The 18340-nt window shown below is 39.4% G+C and overlaps 1 protein-coding gene and 1 long non-coding RNA gene across 3 annotated transcripts in view; one reads left to right on the forward strand and one right to left on the reverse strand.

The window, feature by feature from the left end:
* The first annotated feature begins 801 nt into the window (after positions 1 to 801).
* The window catches only part of LOC106181300 (rho GTPase-activating protein 6), a 48737-nt gene continuing 31198 nt past the window's right edge, over positions 802 to 18340 (forward strand). The window contains exons 1-2 of one of the 2 annotated variants that reach the window (XM_013565632.3): positions 802 to 1595; positions 10067 to 10176. In XM_013565632.3, coding sequence (XP_013421086.1) covers positions 1559 to 1595; positions 10067 to 10176 — 147 coding nt within the window. In that variant the 5' untranslated portion in view covers positions 802 to 1558. Of the gene's footprint in view, positions 1596 to 8294; positions 10177 to 18340 lie in introns of those variants that run through there. The other variant, XM_013565631.3, reaches the window with a different exon arrangement.
* Positions 13414 to 16341, reverse strand: LOC147762948 (uncharacterized). Its single transcript, XR_015333533.1, has 2 exons — positions 15480 to 16341; positions 13414 to 15211 (listed from the first exon to the last, which is right to left on the reverse strand). It is a non-coding gene; the product is annotated as an uncharacterized LOC147762948 (long non-coding RNA).

An 18340-nucleotide genomic window follows, 5' to 3' on the forward strand; every position in this document is an offset into this window, starting at 1 on the left:
GTTAAAAATCGGCTAATTATATCTTTACGGGGCGCAATCGTATGAGTCTCTGTCCCACTTACTGTATCTTTTTCAAATTCATTCATATGTGAAGGTGAGGTTGAGAAAGGCTGAGCACGAATTAAACGTATCTTCTCCAGCACAACGTACTCAACGCAAAGCTGGTTGCCCGCCGCAACGAGAGAACTGACGTCACGTCCGTAACCCGATCCAAAGAGCTAGTAGTAAAGGGGGATATCAAGGCGTAGATTATTTGGGACTGAGGAAGGAAAAGTACGAAACTGATCTCAAAAGGTGAAAAAAAAACACATTCGTACTTTTAGATTGAGCGAGACAGAAAAGTTATTGTATGCGACTAATAGAGACTGCCATGGCAAGAAAACGTTGACGTAATGCAAAAGTAACGCGTGCTTGACCGAGCCTCCTCCCGGTGTTCATAATCTATAAACTGACACGAGAGCCGAGCCGTGTCATTTTATCCCAGTTATACCGGGGCAATCAAGGAAAACGCGCCTTATTATCCATAGGACGCCTGTGACGTTCCGGATCAGAAATTACATTAATAAATCAAACAAAATAATAATTTTCGAACATTTCAACTTACTCGGTATAACAATAATTAAACCAACTGATATCAAAATTTACTTCAAACAATTCCAGCGACTGCAAAAACATTAAAATTCGGCGCCGTTGTCCGTTGTTTATTCTTCCGTAGACTGAAGTCGGAAGCTGGAATTGAGTAAAGCTCTCCCCGGCAAGTAATGACAGACATGCTGCACATCTGGAGGTGGCAGGACGCACTCGCCCTCCTCAGCCTTATATGTAGGCTGCTATGACGTGGGAAGCCCGAAACGCACTCCTAGGGATGTCTTAGTGTCGGGGTTACAAAACATGTAAACAATTCTATTGGGTATCCTGAGACACGGTCGAAGAGTTCAATTAATTGCTTGGCTAAAACGAGTCTTTTACTTGGAATTTCTAGGAATTCCGGAATGGCTCAGGACGCAGTGCGATAGCGTGGAAGTACCTCTGCAGCATATTAAACGAAGGGATGCAAGTATATATTATCAGAAATCTACTAGGCACAGCGCACCGCTGAGATTGGAAACCACAAATCCGGGATCTACAGGCGACTGATTTTTCATTCCTATATGCATTATCAACACTGACACCACGAGTCATAGGGCAATTGGAAAATATTGGTAAGGAACGCCTGGTTCGATAATAAACGCTCTGGTTCTTAGGGCATTCAGCGGCAGGTTATACCAAGTCTGAGGAATAGCACGCACTGTGCAGAAAACCCGGGCAGAAGAATCATTTGGGTCTTTGAATTTCCTTGAAAATCGAGGGTAGGGCGGCAATATTTCCTAGAAACTGATATTGGCTCTGGACATAGCTTTTCCCGATGACAAGCTCGAATCGGGTCTGGAAACGCTTCCTTGCACAAATTCCTGGGAAGCCTTTACTGTTCCGTTTGTAGCTGACGAATTATGCGAACGCCAGAGGGACCGCCAAGGAATGCAGTATCACTGGTATAGACTCTTCGTGCTAGAGCTAAATGGGATTTGAGAAGAAAATACCATCGGTGGAAGAGAGTAAGTGAGTTTTACTATCAAGTTCATTGTAGTCTTATAATAATTATTATTGGCCGAATATTGGCCGTGATAAGAGCGTAGGTTTCTGTGTTGTGTACAATGCATGCTGTATGGGGCTGTCTGTATCAGCTTTCAAAACAAGAACCGGTTTTTAAGCAGTGCTCGTATGAAATGGTTATAGTTGAAGATTGACTTTATTACGTAATCTCAGAAATAGTTTCATCAAGATAGTAATTAATAACAACATACTCAATGATCATTCATTATAACCTAAAATCACCCTTTCAATAGTTTATCTAATAATCATATGAAGCGGTTGGCCCATTGGCGCATGTACTAGTACTAGTAAGTAAATGTGGCTATATTGGTGTAGCAGTCATGTAGTTAAGTGCAAGACAGCTCAATACTTAATGACACGGCATAACCTGACGACAGCAGACAGTGACAGGCATAAGATAAAACATGCTCCAACGTACGACACAACCACAGAGAAAGAACCACATTGCTGTGTTGAAGACCCGGTCATATTCATAATCATGCTGCAGCCAGGAATAATGATGTAGCCAGAAATGTGCATTCCACGATAAGAGAGGAAAACGAACATCAGAAGATGCTCGAGCAAAGGTGATTACTGCTATTCTGGTATCAAAGGATTGCATAGTATCACATCATGAACATCTTATCAACCTGGGCAGAGCAAGCATGAGAGAGCGTTCTGGGAATTGGTGCGACGATGAGGTATGCAGGCAGCAAGAGGAGGTCACCCCGTTAATTTGTTTGAACGAATTAGCAATAGAATAAGGCGAAATTTCGCTCAAAATAATAAGGACGAGTAAAAGGAAAGAAACCATGAGGTTTACATCAAGTGGGAGGTCAGACGTCCATTTCTGCAGCAGGAGATTAGCTGCAGAATCAGTCAAACATGCCGGCGAAGATGTTGAGAATTCTGGCTCATTAACCACAACCATACATGTACATGAAACCCATTATTTTGTGAGCCATGCAAACATTTTAAAGATATAAAGACTTAATTAAATGCTTGGTTTTAAAGCCTTGCAGTAGGCTGGTGTATGACATAGGCCTACCAACTGCAGGAGGCTGACTGGAAGGGTGGGTGGGTGTGGCGGAGTGAGGGGGGATGACATACAACACTTCTGTATGCTGAGACTGTTTTTATCTTTTATTATAAATTCTTTTTGTGGCCCATTTCATTAACAATCTCATAGCGCCTTATAGAAGATATTTAATTATTTAGAATAATAACGATAAATGAAAAAATGACTCTGACAACAACATAAAAAAACACACACACACAAACAAGAATCATTTCTAGTTTTTTTTCAATTTCTTAAATTTGTAAATATCTGACTAAATATCTGTTTTCAGTAAGTTCTCAAAGGAATCAGCGCATATTAACTCAGCTCCAAGTTTGAGATAAATATGTAAAAATCACAGAATCAAAATTTAACAGCCACACTGGCACGCTCGACCTAGACCTTGACAGCGCAGTCAGCTGTACATATTGCCGAGTATCATACTAATATAATAAATTTATTTTAAGTCTAAAATCCATTTAAACTCGAACTACTGAGTCTTATCCTTAGATTCAGGTGTAAAAACGATAGACATGCGATCAACGTAATTTGACGTATACATTGTTGACAACCCTAATTACATACCATGCGTATCAAATTGAGAAAATGCATGAAATACCACTGTGGCTTATTTCATCACTTTCTGAGAAATCCCGTCACGGTTTATTCTTTGATTGAACTGCCTGACACATAGGCATAAATGGCACATCTTGCGCGCATTAATGTTGAATGAACAACAAATGTATTAATTGCTTCTGTTGCTTTTTTTAAGTCTTATTTCTGGAAAATGACATCAAGCTACCGTCACACGGTTTTGAATTGATTACCCAGTTAAACTGATCAACACCTAAACAACACGAAAAGACGCTGCTTGCACGCACTTTTTTCGAGCGTATGCCAGCAGCTACTGATTTACAGTGATTATACCCTTGTTTTACCAGTGGTGATTAAACAGCAAACGCGAATTCCTAGAATAATTTTCAGAAACTTTCCTGGAAGTGAAGATATCCCCGATTATCCCAGTCCGTCTTATCACTGGAACAATGCTCTAACGGCTCGACACCTTGGCAGCTATAATACATCAAACCTGTGCTGCAGAGTCTTGTTTAAAGGGGCTCAGGAGGCATCTCTTATTAGAAACGCGTTCCAGGTTATGATGCCCGCAGGCTGGCTAGGGATACCTGTAAAGTAGGCCTAGATCTTATTCAATCACATCATTATGTATGATAAAGTCTTCTGACGGATGACTTTAAAAATTGATTAAATTCATTTGTGGTTGTACATTTTAAAAGCCGCCCTCCTCCCCTCCCCCTCCCCCTCCCCCCCCCAAAAAAAAAAAAATAAATAAATAAAAAATAACATTTCTGCTCATATCCCACAAATTGCCAATATCCCAGGTAATTGAGATCCACCGTCAACATTTTGTTTACTAGGAAATATGATAGCAATTTTTCTGCAAATGTTTGGGCATTTCTCTTCTTCAAAGGTAGGATCTTATTGTGGCTTTACTGTTCTACCTGCACCCTGAATTTCACATACCCATTCACCCAATGCACCCTTTCCGTCACAAGCCAATACTGGTCATAAAGGGGGAGTATTTTCAAAAAACTTTTAACTTCAAGGCAGCTAATAAATGCATCCAAGGCCTCTGAAGGAGAAATACATCTTTGATATTTGAATTATTAATCTACATCTATCACAGTCTGCGGCCGCCATTAAAGAAGCTCAGTCTTGAAATGATTTCATAGTTCGGTTGGGACGTTTTTGATCTCTGACGCCTCACACGTCCAAGCTGCTTTGAGATCCACAAGTTATTTTCTAGCTGTCAGGATCACTTAAATGGCAAGCGGCCTCACTCCTAATTTAATATTCCCATTTTCTTACTATTTCTTCATCTTGTCGAGATCGACATACACACGACTATGGAGGCATAAAACGTCGTTCGTGCCCAGTGGAATAATTCCTTCATTCTGGTTCTCAAAACTGATGAATGAATGAATGAAAAAAGTCAGTTTGCAGGGAAAAAAATCGATATACAACAAATGTAAATTGAGAAAAAGTCTCAAAATAACTATCAGAAGCACATAATCTGCGTGGCTCAGACAAGATATCAAGACTACGTATGGCCTTCTGACTCCTAGAATGAATACCGTTCATTCTACAAGGCACGCGTGCCTCCTGTGCTATGTGCTATATCAAGAAATAGATTATCTCACAAGTGAGAGAAATTTACTGACAGCTCTAACCTATTTTTTCGGAGATCCGTGGTAATTAAAATAGACTCGGGTGTTATATATATATATGCAACCACGCGTGGGAATTACTAAAAATCAACCAATGAGCAAAAATAGTCGCGCGTTTCACATTCTTAGTAGAACACGTAGGTCTACTAGCTTTGTACACACCCACCAAAATGTCCCTGCCCATCAAGTATGATAAATATGACCTTGAACCTTTTCATCTCTTATAGACAGGAGTCTACCACTTACCTTCCTATGTATGCTACTGTAAATATATCAAAATTATTGAATATTTAATGCACTACAGACAGTGATAAATAATAAATGAATTTCGCGCGCCAATTTATCATCGTCCGCCAGTATTGAGACAGCTGCATTCGATGCCCCTTTTAACAACAATCAGACATATGATAGTTTTCAGGCCAATCTGAATGATCACGATAAATGCTTTCAAGATGCGGTTTTTCATAAAAACAGAGTGTCTGCATCCTTAAATGTATTATTACAATAATTTTGGAATGACAGTCCAGAAAAAAAAGTCGGACAATAAACAAAATGACAATTGTTGGGGGAAGTGTGGACTATGTAGGAATTTTTAAAAATAAAAGACGATTCGAATTTCTCTTGTCAGCCCGTGAAAAGGTCGGCCCAGTTGTAGCATTGAAGTCAATGTAGTACAGGGCGTGATGAACACGTCGTCTGTATATGAAATATAGTAGGACAGGTGTCACACTGCTATATTTCGACGGCGAGGAAACCGAAATATGTATGTAAGGGAAACTATCTTTATCTTTGATAGAATCCATGTATTACGTTATTATCATTCCTTATACCCCCTTTACACTGGACGGCGTCCTTTCTGCGTCCTTTCTGCGACCATGAAATTTGGCATCCCTGTGGTCTTAGTAAGGAGGCACGAGCATTAATTTTGTATCAGAATTTATGCTCAATGATCGGCCAGTTTTTGGCACGTTAAGTATTATAATTTTTTAACTCTCAAATGGGGCCGTACTGCTGGACGCAGAAAGGACGCCGTCCAGTGTAAAGGGGCCCTTACTGAAAACTTGCCTGAAAGTCAGGTTAACCAAAGAATGACAAGTAGGAAACTATCGTCTGACTTGTAGGAACCAAAGAAATGATATCGCTTAAGCTTTAAGTGAATTAAGGCACACATTATTCAATAGGCATCATCTGAGATTACCCAAAGTTTCGCGACTTTACGTAAAATTAAGCAAGATTTCGTGGAATTTAGAGGCAATGGGGGTCAGAAGTAATGGCAGACTAGCAATTGCGGTGCAGCAACGAATAAAAAGTGACAGAATTTTTCCACGGATATTTTTCTTGTCGCTCTGTTAAAAGTTTTGTCGAATAACAGTCTATTGCAAAATAATATGCACTCAGCATATTTTGTCACTTAAGTGTTATTTTTCTTATTGCTTTCTAAAACTACATCCCCCCGCGCACGAAGTTTCACCAAAGTTTCACCATTACAGACAAAAAGTTAACCCATCTTCTACGCGGATTTTTACGTTTTCTGGCCTTGACGTCATCTCAGATAATTCCCATTCATATTACCGAATTTTCATTCAATGACAACTTAACTTGCAGTTATTTGTTAATGGTTTTAAAAGAACTCTGAATCGTGCGTTTTCCACCTGTTGTCCAGCTCCCGTTCGCTCGCCCCAATTTTCCCACATATTCCTTCCAGCTACGAAAACAATCCCAGGCTAGCATGTGGTATAGAAAACATCGAACCAGGAACGCGGCACGAATTACGTGGACAGGCAAATATAAGCAACGCAGCAAAACAACGCAGAGATCACCCCATTCCACCTGTTGCAGGGCTGATGCCGTGAATAGATGCTAATTTGATTCACCCAACTGAAAAACAAAAAGTCAGAGAAGGGTTATACTTGGCCGCACCACTAACATATATGCTGTATTAAAACAAATCAAGTCAAATCAAGAAAGTTATTTTCTGACCCAGTGGATGGCTTGACCAAGTGGCGTTCAACAAGCACAATATCAAAATCTCAGCCTGAGCTGATACAGAGAATAACGCTATAAAATCAGGCTGTCCACGCGCTAAGTACTGCGTTAGGCTCAATATTTCGTATGAAAATCAAAACAGACAAAAATGATTAAAAACAAATTCGGTGTAGATGTTAATCTTAACTATGCATTACATACGAAAATTAACACAAAAATAATGAAAAATAACAATAATAAAAATACAAAGAGGCTAACTCTCTCTCTCTCTCTCTCTCATATGATTGACCTTGATTCACTTATGGATGTTGTTAACCAATGGGCCTGTAAAAAAAAGGGGGGGGGGTAAGGGGGTGGAGTAAAAAAAACTCCCCACAGTAATCCATTGTTAAGAACCTATCTGGACCCAGTAAACTCTGTGGCCGCAAAAGCAGGTCTCTCCTATTCTTTTCGGTACGCTTTATATATGTGATAGGAAATGAAAAGTATCTTATGTAAAAAGCCACTATAACGAAATCTAACACTCAAAGTTAAAGTATCTGTTAATCCCGGAAGCCCCCCGTGTGCTGCCGTAGGCGAATGGACATTTTAATTTATTTTGTTGTGAACAAATTCTAAATTCTGACCCAAGATGAAATATAAGTGATTTCTACTGGATTATAGGTGTGTACTCTGAAAATGGCAGCGATGAAAACCCAGCTGTGTAAAGCTATGGAGAGGAAGATATAAATGTCCAGCTATTGTTACACGAGTTTTGAGGGGTTTAGAAATTCATCATCCATTGGATAGACTGGAAAACGTATTTGCTTAAATCGTTTGTTCACCATGAACCTCTCCGACCGCCGTGTTTGTCTGGACACAAAAGCCATGCCGTTTAAAGAATAGAATTATGCTGATGAAAAATAGAATAACAATACAAACACATACACGGGGTACCGATTACAGCTTATATGGACGGGCAATTAATATCAATACGGCGATATTAGTAAACTCGAGCATACGGCCTTAACTCCTTTGATCCAGAACTGTATGAAGAGATCGATCTAACTTCGATTTTCACCGTACTGAAAGACCTGCATAATTGAATGCTGAAAGATTTTATCATACGAAACCCGCTTTATAAAATTTTGAAGTCAGATGGAAAATGCGGTGAATAGTCACGTGAAAGGTTCCATTTCCTGAGTCCCGATACAATCAAAGAAACGACATGGCACTGCCTCGGATAATACACGCTACACAATTAACAGCCGAAACTAAAAGGACTACTTAAAATACCTGGGATACCTGCGGCACATTATTATTCATAAAGTGAGGAATGTATATTATAAGCAAATAATCAGAGACTGAAGTCGATCTGTAACGGCTGTCGGTTGGAGTTTTTAGTTTATGACAAGCATGAAAGTTTATATGTATTTCCCTACCCGCACGAACGCTAGACCCGCACCGTCGCACATAGTTCTCTGCATTCTATTCAATTAATCGCATGTGATATCTGATGCCTAGTAATAACACGGGAGAGCTGGGGAAGATGGTGATCGTGCGATGTGTCCCCAGCCAGTACAGGCCATGAGCGCGGAGTTTTACCTGGGGTCCAACAGCGACTCCGACACGCACAGTGACCACACAGGTAGATTAGCTGGGGACGCAAGTGGTGACCAACAAGACGACGGACAATTATTACAACATGGGAGTGGTCAAATTGGTCTGAAGGCTGTCATAAGCACATTAAACGCTGGAGGGAACGGCAGTCGAGGATCTATATGGTATGAGGAGAGGCGCGGACGCACCGTCGGGAAAGGAAGAAGTCTCAGTAGCGACACGTTGCTTAGCCAAAAGGCCAACTACGTCAATGTTGACATGAGAGAGTCGGTGCTTATAGCAAACGCGCAGCGTCACTTCTATCGGACTACCTCAACACAAGAGGGACAACAACGCTCGTACGCTGGTTACAATGACAGGTTACTCATACCACAGAACGGTCTCACAGTGGAAGACAGTAATGTTCTCATGCTAGTAGATCACACAGGTGTTAGAAAAAGTGCAGAGATAAAAACCACAGAGACACCAGGGTCTCAGCGCCCATTTGAAACCCATATGGGGGCCCAGAGTCAACACCGTGACCGGCCGTTAAGCGACAACATGAGTAAATGGGGAAATGGACACCGGTATAGCGGGGCAGTTAATAGCCATTGGTCAGGGCACTCTGATCCCAGTGACCGGGGTAGCAGCAGTGGAGAAAGGAATGGCATCAGTTATACACTCGGGAAAGGAGCAAATCTACCAAGAAACTGGACTAGTCCAGAGTTCAGCTCACTGGACAGTCCTGGGACTGATTACAGCCAGTCTGGTGTTAATGTACTGTCAGCGAACATGAGTGAGATCGGGTCTCCCTGGTCATCGAGGGGGAGACCACGCAATGACCCACAAATGACACTTGACGTCCACACTGAAAGGCACTCCTTCCCCAGACAATGGACAAGTCCATCTTTAAGATACGAAGACGGGTTCACAAGTCACTCGAAGATACAAAATAACAGAAAGCGCAACAAAGAATTTGATTATCTCACAGATGCTCGGGTGGCCGTTGTGAAAAACTCGGAGACACGCACTGGTGAGGGTGAAGGACATGGTGCATTCATGCGGCAGCACTCGTATGACAGCACTTTTCAAAATGTAACGTCTAACGTGGACAGAGAAAGACTCAAGGATGGGGTGCACAGGGCCACGAGGCCCACTTTAAAGCATAGTATAAGTTCAGAACCGAACTTCATGCGACCAAGGACTTACTTCACCTCCACAGGGGGCCATCCCCGAAGTCGGTCGGAGGGATCCCGGGAAGAGGAAGAGGAGGAAGATGCAGACGATGGGGGGTTTCTCTCTTGGAGCCCCCGGGGCCGCAAAATACCACGGAACAGGCCATCGTTGCAGAGGAAAACTGGTCTCACAAAAATCACAGAAAATTTAGGACTGGTGCTATCTAATCGTAAAAAGACTTCCCATTACAGTTCAGAGTCGGATTTACAGGGATATTACGGATATTTTACAGATGAGGATAATAAAGATGACGACGACGTTGACAATGATGATTACGGGTTTCTTAGCTCTAGCACGGGTTCGTTTACAAACCTCACTTCTTATTCTTCTTTAGCTATGCAGAAGGAACGATCCCCAAGCACCAGTAGAAGAATTCTACCGAAGAAATGGAGAAAACAAAAACCACCATCCACTGCCAGCACCACGCAGATGTGGACGGCCGAGGTGAGTACTGTCGACCTTGAATCTGAGTAAATATTCTGATTCTAAATCAATTCTTATCGCCACCCTCCTCCCCATCCCTTCCTGTCTCGAAAAAAATCTTTTCAAATTGGTGATCATGTTCATCTTGAGTAGGCTATACATATATATTATCAATACTTTTTTTGTTATAATGAAAGAAGTGGCCGTAGTTACAAGCTAAGTATGATAGCAGAGGTCAAAAAGATCATTAAAATCCCACGTTTGAGTATTAGAAATACAGGTAGCCTAACAATCCATTGAGCTGTATAAATATCACCCCTTGCCAAAACTTACTGGTAATTTGTTAATTTGAGACTGAAATCATTTCAGTAAGGAATAAGGTGTCGTATTCTACAGGTATTATACTGGCATAGCTGGGTTTATAAACAATGACAGTCTGTCAAAAAAAGCTTTTGCGTTTTCTCATTTATTTTCTAATACCTGACTCATTTATGAATTATTTCATATGTTCTTTATTCAAAATCCGAGTCAAAAACGTACATCACTGCACAGCTGCTCTGTTTCTTCCCCATGTGCCTGTGTGCACATCTTCAGGAAGGCTCATGTTCAGTTTTATTGTGAAACCACAGACGGGATCGGAATGCTAGCGTGGTTGTGGAGAAGGCCCTCCATTGCGTCGCATATAATGAGCCAGAAAAAAGTAAACACGGAATCTGAGCCCACCGGCTTTGCTCCCTACCATGACCGTTGCGAGCAGATTAGCTGTCGTAACACCCGGCTATATAATCTTGTAGCTCCTACACAAAACAGATTTAACCCAGAATTCATGCAGGTAGTAAAGGTAAGGAATTCACGTGTGAAAGTAAACCTTTTAAACATAAAAGAAGAAAAGATAACAAAACATCACCGCACGTGCAAACAGCCCCCAAAAAGTTAACCCTTTGTTTGCCGGGTATTAGAGCAACAGCTGAGTTCCCTTTCTTTGATTGAATGAATGCACTAGGCTCAAATGAGGTTTGATAGTTTAAGAAACAAAACACTGTGAGCTGACAGTTTCAGGTAACACGCTTTCTGCCTAGACGCCGTATCAGTTTCTAAGGTCAGGTGTCTTTCTCTAGAGCTGTTATTCGAAACAAAACTCTGTTGAATCGAAGTGCTAGGAAAAATTACATCATGCCCTCAATGTTGGCTATATTTACTTATCGGATCACTTTTGTTCGATATTATAACAAGCTTTCATATTGCTGCTGCATACCATACACTATTTGCATGTGGTATTATTGAAAGAATCTGTTTCTTTTAGAATTTAATTACTAAAATTTACCTTAGTCTGTTTGTTGGGGCCAAATTCGCAGATTAGGAAAAGCTTACAAACAAATACAAATTACATCGGCATTTGCTGTGCATGAAGAAGTGAGGAATTTTAATAGCGTTTGTTTAATGATTTTAGTCCCAAGCTAATATATCTTGGTTTCGAGATGTCAAAGCACACTGTGGGCGGACTACCACTAAACACGGTGTCCTTAACTTCTTCTTGAGATAGGGAATCGTTTACACAGTTAAACCACTAATGGCTGACCGACACGCACGGGGGAAGGCCCCTCGTCTCCTCCATATTGCAAAAACACCTCGACAATGACTTTATAATTAATGGTTTCAGGGAAATCTCAGAGGGAATATTTTTGAAAATTGCTGCAATTACTTTAATAGCATAGGTACTAAAATACCTCAGGGTCATGGACTTATGATTTTGGAATGTTTTAACACTCCTTAAAGTTTTGATATTGGACAATATTTACACAGCTATTGATATAATGCCATGTTGGCATATTCATAGTTTTGTCTGATGTCTAAATTTTATCTGTGGTCATCGGAAAATGATTCATTTTCTTACACATGAGATTGGGGAGGGGGCATAATTTTAGAGAGTTGTATCGATTTTCTCTGTTCGATAAAGTCGTAAACAGCATATGTGAAATAAACTGAATAAAGAGGACATTGTATTATAAATAGGGTGGGTGGGGGTAAGGGGTGGGTGGGGAAGGGGGTGGCCCAGGAGGTGGGTACTGCCTAAATTTAAAAGATGCGTGGACTGATATTTTCGCTGCTCGTCCTTGTAGTGCTCGTGCTCGTCAAAGGTGAAAAGTGAAACATGGGGATTTGTGAATATAGTGGACTTTTGGTCTGCCAATACTTATCAGAGAGTCACTGGAGGTTCATTGCACTCAAAGTACGCCAACCCATGAACCTGCCCCACTCCTAACTGAACCAGAAATGCTGTTATATTAACCCCCCAAAAACCCTTTAGTCAAGGGTAGTACTTTGAAGTTATTTCGAATATCTTTTTTTGGTATTTTATTTTCTGTCATAAACTGCTCGTTCTACTTTTTTAAAAAAATAAGTATCTGAACTGGATAATTTAATGTAAAAAGGCTATGGATTGCAAAAGGATTAAAAAGAGAGGCTATAATGACAGTGGGCTAGGGACACTAGAGTTAGGATACCATTACGACATGATGTGGAGCCCAGAATTTACCTCAATTTGATGTTACATGATGGTTAAATGCTGATGGTTTCAAACGTCGGTCAGTTGGTCAGGTAAACAATGAAACGGTCTTATGTCACAACCCTCTTTTTTACGAGTCCCAACCTAGTGTTATGTCCTAAGTTAATGTGCGTATGTTAAAAGTCTTAGGAGGCAAGACTGCAATAGAAGGCGAGTTACGTCCTATAAAGACGAAATTTGAGAAAAGATGTTGTACTCCAAAAGATGACAAACGCCGCTGCGTGTGGAAACAAAAGCGATTTTAAGGCCGCGGGTGCCGTGAAAGTGTTTGTCCCTATTTCTTGAGCTCGTTATCGATTTTGGTAAATATCTCGATCTGCATAGGCCACAGTTCGATTCTTTGAATCAATATTGATTGGGGCTGTAACCCTATACTGTCGTGTCCGGCCCCCCTGGGTCCATACTGTGCATTTGATAGCCGAGATGGCCATACACGATAAGGACTATACATTTACTGGCGTCAATAATAAAGGGTGGGTGTGGTCTGTCCGGGGAAAATGGCTCTCTGGCATGAAAGGTGTAATCATTGTTAGGAACTGATTACATAGTCGCCTTTTCGATACAAAATTCACGATATATCTTAACTTTCTTGGTACAAGTTTAAAGAATCATAGAAAAGGCCAGTGTAAAAGCTAATTAAACAAAACAGCTGAGCAAGCGACACATTGAATATAGTCATTAGAATATAAAACTCTAGCATAGTCTCAGTTTTATTAGGGACAATTACAACAAACACAAATAGGTGTTTTTATTCTTGATGACATTTCAAACCAAAGCATTTACCGTTTTATAGTCAAACCAGCAGGCACGGCGCATCACGTGTTGTTAAGCAGTGAAATACTAGTAGTTAAACATGTAAGGATGAATCAGCGATCCATACCTGTATCATTAAGTTCAAATTGAGGTCACCATTCTCTAATTTAACGATTACCGTTTCCTGTGAGTTTAACAAATTCTATTAATTACAGTACGGGTGTGCAGATGCATCTTCTCTTACTCCGCACCCTCTAGCCAATACAAGAAACACCAAATACAGTTAGACACTCAGAAAACAGGTTGGGGCCTTAAACGCGACGTAAGACGACAAAATCAATTTGCCAATTATTTGATTGCCCGAAAAAGCAGTACAGTTCGATAATAGTTCCGATTTTACCTTGAGAGGGAGTGGGCAAAAAATACGTGAATCAGCTGATAACGTAATGATTAGATTACACAGATAAGTTCAAATCGGTACCATGACACGTAGAAAAACTTGCCGCAGCTTGCATCGCGTCAAAACTATTTTATTCACACAACTTTGAACGTAAAAAAAAAACCCTTTTGTGTTTTACGAGGTCTTAACTATTATTTTTTCCATGCTGGCATATTATAATCACAAAGAACTTGACCATCAACTGTCCCAATGTAGGAGTTGACTATATAAACCCATCTCAACTCCTTTTATGTCCTGAAACTCTCCTTTAAAGTCGGATACACGTCTTTTTTCTTTCTTTTTTTTTACTGGAGTAAGAACCAAACTGATGATACGCCGACCCTGCGGTTAAACACATTCCAAAATAATGATACTTGCTCTCTGCGGCTATCCATCCCGACGCTGTGTACACAATGTACTTGATGAAGTGTTATCATAATATTTGCAGCAAGGCTGAATTCGTGACTTTCATAGCTTTTTGCTGTCGATATGAAAAATAGAATACATATTAATAACAAAACGAAAAAAACATTTTAAGAAGATTGCATTTGTATCATGTCAAATTTATGGCAGTTTCCCAGTTTCTTTTTCTTGAAATATTGGATCTCAACAAACAACAAATGTGAGAAAAAAGTCTATATACCAACATTGTAGTTTATTTTATAACTTTATCATTGTTTGGCTATAATTCCAATAAATGAACATACGGTAGTTGAGCGATATTACTACTGCAACGAACACTGGCAATATTGTAAATACCACCGTGCAGCAAATACGGCATCATGTTTATATACACCAATTAATCAGTACACCCAAGCCTAATAGTTCTAACTCTATGAAAAGTGACATGAAAATAGAGTTCACAAGAGTTCACTTCCAGCATGCAATTCTTCATTTGGTGGGTCCCAGCGTCTGTTGTAATTATTCTGTCACCGCTATTAAGTGTTGTGATCCCAGCCTGTTGGGTATATCTTATTATACCCATTACATGACGGAATAGATCCTGTTCCAATTTATAGTAATTGTACTTACATAGTGTATAACAGCTGTCAGCTGACAACACTTGTCTGTGAACCCACAAGTTAAAATTCTATTCAAGTCTTATGAAAATATGAAGTATGAAATTTCAAAATATTTGTATAAAATTCTTAGACAAATGTGCTTAAGGACGTAACTCCTTCCTGCGACGAATAGCACGCTTTATTCATCCAAGCTCCTTCAGGCTACTTGGTAATAAAATTAAATTTTTCATGTTCATTTTTGAAGGGCTTGACAAACCTTGATTTCAAAGTGACACTCTGGAAATAAATGGTATACAATCAGAAATAGGTCTTTATAAACCGACGCATACCACACTGTTGACTTGGGAGGGCTGCACAGTTGGGTAATTTCTAAGCAAACCGCATGGTTCAAGTCTAATTCAATGATAATGTCAGCGGGGTCTTATTTCAGCAATAAAACATGCAATTGTACGTTTTGACAGATATGTGTGTATCACATGCACATACAGCGAATTTAAGAGTTCTTAAGTATGGATAACAGTACGTAAATCATACATCGGCTTACCATTATTGCCCACCTTGTTTCTGCATATGCCAAGTGCACTGGCGAAGTTTCTGAGGGGATTGGCAAGTTTTCAAATGGTCCTATAGCCTCTGTTCTTCTTTTCACCCTGGCTGATTCTCTGAACTTTCAAGTCTCCTTGGGTATAATTTGCTTTGGATCTCTTTAGTTGGTGCCTGGTCGCTCGACTGAACCTTCCAGGGGTTTGTGTGTTTATGGAGTCAGAAGGGTATGAACAATTTTCTGTACTGTTCCACCAGTTATCCTTCAATTAGCTCTTCACGGAAAGGTACTTAATTTAATCATGTTGACTGCCACCTGGTCAGTAGTGAAATGTTTGGTTGGCCATATAACCACATGCGGTAAGGTAAAAACCAATTTGCTGTCTACCCCAAACTTTGGTGTACACATATATACACGTGTTGTCTACCAGTATTATCAGTTGGCATGCCATCACAGTATCATACGTCTCTGGTGAGTTCTATGCATTTTGATGAAATTATATTTCTTCGCATAACAGAACAGAATCTGTTCATTTCATTTGGCAGCCTTGAAAATAATTTACAAAACAAAAGCACACATTTTACATAATTTTCTGTACAGAATTTTGAACATCTTAAATCTCAGGAAGTCAGAGTACATCCACCCCTGCAAAAGGTCTGCAGCTGGAATCTCAGTGGTAATTACTCACTACAGTCAAACAAAATTGGTATATCGATCGTGTTTCCCAAAACCATATTTTTTAGAACTCCTTGAAAAAGATGATAACAAATTTTTGAAAAGCAAGCTGTGTTTAAGTCAGAAATTATGTTTTTGTGAGTAGTTATTAAAAACAGTCATCTATATTGGACAAAGTATGGTGTTTGAAATTTGGGAGCAATTACCTTATTTCTATTTATTATTATTTTTTTTTTTTTTGGGGGGGGGGGGGGGGGGAGAGGGGTATAGGTGCAAAGGAACTCCCAGCATCACAACCATAGGACAACAACCCTTCGCTTGTCAAAAGAAATATGAACCCATAATTACTATCTGTCCAACTCGTTGTAGTTAAAATTAGGTCATTCAAAAAAAAAATTTTTTTTGATATCATACCCTTAGTGTTGACATATGAGTGAAGTGGGATAAAACCCTGGGAGGGGTGCAATTAAGTAAAAATAAAGATGTTAAAAGGGTAGTTTTAGATCAGCTGCATAGATAAGTAATGGTGGATGCTCTATTTTTTTTTTTTTTACAAATGATGTGTAGAGGGTAGGATTTGTTAATATAAAATGCTTCCATAACAAACCTTTCAAAATGCACACAGGTTTTTTGATACTTCTGTTTACAACTTTTCAATAACTCAAAAAAAAAAAAAAAAGAAGTAAATTGATATAGAATGTGCAAACCCAGTGCAACACTCAATCTTCAAGGCACTTACAGCTTGTGGTGAAGTCTGTCTCTAAACATTTACACAAGGCAAACTCCTAAATGCTTGCAGTGTACAAAGGTGTTCCTCAAACACTTCAAAGTAAAACAGAAGATTGAATTTTTAACAGATTAATCAAAATAGATATAAACAATGACAATACGCTTTTATGGGAATGTTTGCAAAGTAAAGCTATAATACTTCAGTGAATAACATTTTGTTCTATTTTCTAGGGTACAAAAGTAACTCTGACAGCTGAGTGTTTCTTATCTTGCCTCGTAATTGAATTGCTTAAGAAATGTTATTTGGTGTGCCATGTCTTTGTGGGAGTAACATGTACTTTTACGAGCTTGCTGGTCTCTGTTGAACAAAGTGTTATGGAGCACTTTGCAAAAATACACGATATATGAAAGACACCATACTGCACAAGTCATTTTTTATGCACATATTTTATGTTCATATTGCCGTCGCCTGTGTTCCAACTAATACTTTACTAAAACATTCTGATTGGTTTTAAAAATTGAAAGGTGGAAATACTTTGTTCACTCTGGGTCACTCCCAAAGAAATTTTGAAAATTTTAGTTTTAGATGCACAGTTTTTTTATTCCTGAGATGGAGTTTTCTCCATTTTTGGAAGGCCAAGGGATCTTATTTTTGAAGATGAAAGAAAGAAAAGTGGAATTGCAGCTCTCAATGAGAGTAAAAATAATAATTGCGTAGCATGCCATTGGATTTGAGGGCCTTCAAAAATTCTCACATAAAGTATCAATTTTGCATCATACAAGGAACCATAAAGTATATTACAGTTGTAATCCCCGCTGTGATTTGCGCACTTTGAAATTCCCCAATGACATTCCCATCAAACATGCTAGTATTGATGGATTTGAACAAGGAAGTCTTCTGTGCCTGGTGGCCAGAGGGGGCGATTTTTGCAAATTTCAAGGTAACTTCCTTGAACCTAACTGAAAGGTTATAGCTACGGTTAATTAAGATAAGTGAGTTTGGAGGATATCAGTGATCATATCACTTTAGTTCTCTCTAAGTACACTAAGTTGTTGACCTCCCCTGTATTTGAAGAATGTGTAAGGAATGAAATGGCTGAAACAAATACCTGAGCATACATTGTTTTAACTTATTAAAGATACAAATTGTGAAAATAAAGGTATTTATTGATTTTTTTGTTTAGGTATTAAACACATATATCCCAATTTCTGTATGTGTGAATATATGATAGGTCCTGGTTGATGCAAAACTAATAAACTAACACTAAAAAGTAAAAAGGTAGTGTGTAAATTGGAATCTTATGTTAAAGAAGCTAAGGAAAAGAAAAAGAAATTAAGAGCAAGACATTAAGACAGCCTTAACATGTTTAACTTCAACTTTATTAAGACCAGTGCATTCTGCGCTGACACTTGTAGCAGGCAGTGCGCTTCTAAGTGCAGAAAAGACAATACGTTTA

Source organism: Lingula anatina, chromosome 3, assembly GCF_051362555.1.
Source record: "Lingula anatina isolate TDL-2025a chromosome 3, LinAna3.0, whole genome shotgun sequence".
Taxonomy (NCBI): domain Eukaryota; kingdom Metazoa; phylum Brachiopoda; class Lingulata; order Lingulida; family Lingulidae; genus Lingula; species Lingula anatina.